At 32.2% G+C, this 5,470-nt stretch overlaps 1 protein-coding gene across 1 annotated transcript; it reads right to left on the reverse strand.

The window, feature by feature from the left end:
* Nucleotides 1-211: 211 nt before the first annotated feature.
* LOC18613215 (winged-helix DNA-binding transcription factor family protein) lies at nt 212-1,642 on the reverse strand. Its single transcript, XM_007050332.3, has 2 exons — nt 1,301-1,642; nt 212-1,190 (listed from the first exon to the last, which is right to left on the reverse strand). Exons 1-2 carry the CDS (start codon nt 1,481-1,483, stop codon nt 519-521), a joined length of 855 nt encoding a protein of 284 aa, XP_007050394.3. The 5' UTR covers nt 1,484-1,642; the 3' UTR covers nt 212-518.
* Nucleotides 1,643-5,470: the final 3,828 nt, after the last annotated feature.

The raw sequence follows: 5,470 nt of genomic DNA on the forward strand, positions 1-5,470 counted from the left end.
ATTAGCTACTTCCAGCAGCAAGTACCTTCATTTCCCTTGTTTTGAATCAATGTTTCTGCGGAGACGTTGAAACCTTCAATCTTTCCTTTCCACGCAACCTCCTTAAGATTTCCCCAAAAATCAAAACCCTAATTTCTGAACTTGTAATCCACTTACTTGAGAATGGGTGAAGAGGTGATAAAGAAAATGAGCAGAGATGTAGAATGCAGAATAACAAGATAAAACTATCAGAGCTCTTAATTCATCTCATAATCCATTCAACTGAAAATTACATCTAAAACCTGTTTTACCAACCCCTGACGAAATTAGAAAATCAACGTCGACAAAAAAGAAAAAAAAAACTAAAAATTTATAAAAGACTCGAACAGTTTTTAGAAAATTAAACAGAAAGAACAGAGATTAAGATCCGATGTCATATTTTCATGGGTATCCATGGACCCAAATACACCCACTAAGCTTCACTCAAATTTACAAAACTACCCCTACATCAACTAGCCTCTCCTTTCTCTCCTTTTCTCTCATTTCTTCCCCCTCTTCGACGTGCCTTTCTTCGCTGGTGACTTGACAGTCTTCGGCTTTACGCTCTTCGCCGGCGCTCGCGCAGGAGCTTTCTTCGGGGCTGGCTTAGTTGCAGCCGCCTTCTTCCCCGGAGACGTCCTCGTTGACGTCCTTGCAGCCTTAACCGGCTTCTCCTTAGGCTTGGGCTTGGGCTTGGGCTTGGCTACAGCCTTTGACTTCGCAGCTGCAGTAGCCTTCGGCTTCAAAGTAGACACCGCCTTTGTCTTTGTTGTACTAGACTTAGACTTACGAGGCGCCTTTGGTATAGCCGCCGCTTTAGTTTTCGTCTTAGTAGCAGCTTTCGTCTTGGCCGGAGCTTTGGAAGCCGCTTTTGTACTCTTCCCTTCCTTTGCCTTTGAAGCAGGTTTAGGCTTTGACTTAGTAGCAGCCGGCTTCTTCTTTGCCGGAGCAGAAGCAGCCGTAGACAGCTTCGAAGACCTAGCCGATGGAAGTTTAAACGAATTCTTAACCTTAACCAACTTCCCGGCAGCCACGAGCTTCTTCAAATGGAAAAGCAAAAGCTTCTTAAACGTTCCAGGAAGATGCTTTTGTTTCTCTTCAATGAATTTAGTAATAGCGTACTGACTCGAACCTGTCTTCTCTTTCAAAGTAACAACTGCATCTTTGATCATCTGTAACAAAGCAATCAGATATTAACACGTAATCAGATCCTGAACTGCAAAAGTAAGAAAACCAAAACAAACGAAGAAAAAACGTTTCAAATTTTTGAATTACGGAATACCTCTTCGTAAGGAGGATGAGAAGGAGGAGCTCGCGGTTTCTTAGGAGCTGCAGCTTTCTTGGCTTTGGATTCTTTGCTTTTCTTTGTTTTGCCGGATTTCCCACCGGATTTGTTCTCGGCCGGCTTGTCTTCTGCCGCTTCAGGTGCAGAGTCAACCGCGACCGTTGGTTCCTCGGTAGCCATTTTGAGCGAGAGAGAAGGAGACTTTGGGGAATCTGGTCTAGGGTTAGGCTTCGGAGGAAATTGGGATATCGAAGATAAGATGAAGGAAGAGAGATTTGGATCTGATCTCGAGGTTGAGCTGTACTGGTAATATCGTTGTGTGAGGAAGGTGACGGGGATGAAGGGCTTTAAATAGTCAAGTCTGAGAGAGACGGTATCCATAAGATGAAATTTGATTGGTGGAGACGACTAGCACGCGGATCGCTGTCTTTCGTAAGTTTAAATGTGGGCCGTTGGATAAGGCGCTATCTACGGTTGAAGATATGAGGGTTGGGAAGGGAATGGATGGGGAGGATTGGGGAAGAATTGATGTTTTCGGCAGTTTAGGTGTGCTTTTGGTCTCGATTGATTTGAGCATAACTTGAGTTATACTTGATGAAAATTTATGAAGCTTTTCTTATTCTCTAGGTTATTATATAAGCTTTCTAATGAATATTTTTACGTATTTTTTAGGCATTTAGTTTGGGAGTAATTTGATTTTGAAGCTACATTGGTCAAAACTAGGGCTTACCATGATGTTATTGTGGTTTGGGAGGATTTTAGGAGAATGCTCGGGATGAATCCCAATTTTTTGCATCTTATTCGATAGTAGATTAACAAAGCAAGCAAATGCTTCAAGAATCGTAGAAATCTGTTAAGATTTGGATGGAAAATTATCGCTTGAAATGTTGCTCAAGTTGAACATGTCCTATTGATGTTTCATATGTGTTATAACACACATGTTATCTAATTCATAACAAATTAGATTGAAAGAAAAAAAAAATTGCTTTCTTACACTCTGCCTAAACATTAAATTTGTTAATCATGAACATAAGATGTGAATCAATTAAAATTGCATATTCATTACTCAATGCAACATCCTAAACTTTGTGTGTGAACATTTGCTTAGCATGTATAGTCACTTATGTAGTATGACATCATATTTCTTACATTGAAGCCTTCATCTTACTAAATTTAATGTCTACCATATCATCTAATTCTATGACTATCAACATAGATACAACAAATTTATGAAGCTAAAATGCATGTTTGAATGATGTATTGTTGACATGTTGTATTCTTCTTTCTTTCAATGTACCATGGTATCATGATGCTCATCAAATTGACCAAAGAAGGGTTCATTATGCATAACATTTCTCCCAGCAAGTTTTCTTGTCACTCTGAATCCTTTTATATGCTCTCTAAAACCTGGGATACAAGTATATATGCAACAACAATGTAATAAGTATGTTAATCATGTTAATGCAAAACCTACATTTTTTATAATTAAACTGTTATTTGGATGTTATCACAATAGACATAGAGTATGAATTGATAACTTTTTCTTTTCACTACTAGGCAAGAAATAGAAAACACAGAAAACTTAAATCCAAGACGTCAACTAAAAATATGTGCAATTTGTTATTGTAAACACATGCAAAAGTGTCGGCCTCATGGCAATATGTATAAGAAAAGTTTAATTTTATACTTATCATTAGCAGGCAATCAGAAATGTCACCAAACCGAATACTTGTATAGCAATAGTTACCATCCAATTACTTGTTATAATGATCAGTTCTTCAATATTGAACCTTTTTTTGTATAATGAGTAATAACTTTGGAGAATTGAAAACAGTCATTTAGTTAAGAATTGCATTCCAATATGTTTAGTGTTTAAGAATATGGTAACCAAACATCTTCCATGGCTTGTTTGATGTTTCAAGCATAGCATTTTCGATAAAATTTTTGAGTGATATTGTTATTTATATTTGTAGATAATTCAATCATAATCTTTCTTATCTTACCAATCAAAGAGTTACTGAAAACTCAAAGTGAATATTTATGCATTCAAATATAAATATTATAGACACCTTTAAGTTTAACTCACAAGTTATTAAATTGGTAATGCTTCATATTTGAATTCTCCACATTGTTTAACTTTTAGACTTGTCCATATCTAACAATAAAATGTTATATAATTACTTATCACTTAAAATTAAGATAAGATATTATAAAAATTTTAGGCATAATACTTAAAATTGAAAAGACTAATGTTGTTGGTCAAAATATCACTTATCTTTTTATACTTTGTGCTGCTGACATTGTATGTTGACATGTTATAATAGATGGTGACGTAATATACTAATATGGCATAATCACATGGCCACGTGGCATTTTTCATCATTCACGTCAACATCATGTCATCATCATATGGGTATAAAATGATAAGTGATATTTTGATTAATAACAGCTAGTCAACCATTAATTATGAAGGTTTATTTTATCCATAATAAAAGTATATGGGTTTGATTAAACGTAATAAAAAAATAAAAACTTATTTTAATTTTAACATAATACCTAAAAAATTCTAAATTATTTAAGAATATCCAAATAAACTCTTATTCTTTTATTATGTTCAATCAAGCCCCTATACTTACATTTTGAGCCAAATAAGCTCTTATATATTTATTTTAAACTGAATAAGCACTTATGACTAATGGTTAGTCTAATCAAAATGCTACTTATCATTTTAGGTCACATAACACTAACATGACATGTTGACATGTTATAATTAATGATGATGTATCATGTTAATATGACATGATAACATAATCATGAAATATTTTTCACCATCCAAATCAACGTCGCATCAGTACCATATAGCATAAAATAACAAGTTGTGTTTTGACTAATTACAATTAGTCAATTGTTATTTATAAAGACTTATCTAACTCAAAATAAAAATATAGAAACTTGATTGAATGTAATAAAAAATAAAGATTTATTTAAATTTTTTAAAATAATTTAAAAGCTTTTTTGAGCATTTGAATTTTCTTATATAATTTAAGAACTTTTTAAAATATTATACAAAAATGTTGTTAATTTATAGATGGGTAAAAAAATCCCTTAATCTAGGGTAGATTCAATTTTAAGGCTCTTGCTACGACTATATCCCTAACCCATCAATATAAAATGTAAGTTATGATAATATTTTTTTTGAAAAGTGTAAGTTATGATAATTTACCTTTTATTAAATGAGTAATTAAACCAAAACAACAATCATACATCGTTGTTAAGGCCCACAAAATTCTATAAAATCAACTTTATATATGTTAACCTGGTAAAAGGCCCGTGCCAAATTATTTATACCATTTTTAACATCACACTCTTATTAATAAAATTATTATAATTTTGACACAATACTAAAAAAATTCTCTAAACTATTCAATAAAAGTAAAATAAGCTCTTATTTTTTTTATTACATTCAATCAAGCACATATATTTTTATTTTGGATCAAATAAGACCTTATAACTAATAATTGATTAATTGTCATTAATCAAAATGCCCATTGTTATTTATATCCACATGGCATTGATTTGACGTTGATGTGAATGGTACAAATGTAATATAACCATGTCTTTATACTATATCAAACAAGTCGCGTTATTATCCATTATGACATATCAATGTATCACGTCAGTGCCATGTTAATGCTAAGTGATATTAAATAATAAGTGATATTTTAACTAAATTAAAAATCAGTGATAAAGGCTTATTAGACTCAAAATAAAAATATAATAGCTTATTTAGCTCAAAATAAAAATACGAAAACTTAATTGAACACAATAAATGTGTAGATGCCTATTTAAATTTTTCTAAATAGTTTAGGAACACTTAGAGATATTATGCCTAAAATTTAGAATACAGAATTTGAACTACCAATTCAATCTATTAAAACGAGAATTGGATACTTTTTTAGCTAGGAATATACTTTCTTAACCTATTTATACTTAGTGACTATTTGACCTGATTTTTTTTCAACTTATTTACCTTTTAAAAATAGAAGTCGACCCAAATAAGATTTTAAGAAGTTCTTAAAAAAAAAACACCTTTTTCTTTAAAGAACAAAATCTAAAAAAAAAAGAGCTTAAAAAAAAACTCATTTCTTTTCTCTTCTTTTAAAAATA

This window comes from Theobroma cacao, chromosome 1, assembly GCF_053813885.1.
Source record: "Theobroma cacao isolate CCN51 chromosome 1, ASM5381388v1, whole genome shotgun sequence".
NCBI lineage: Eukaryota > Viridiplantae > Streptophyta > Magnoliopsida > Malvales > Malvaceae > Theobroma > Theobroma cacao.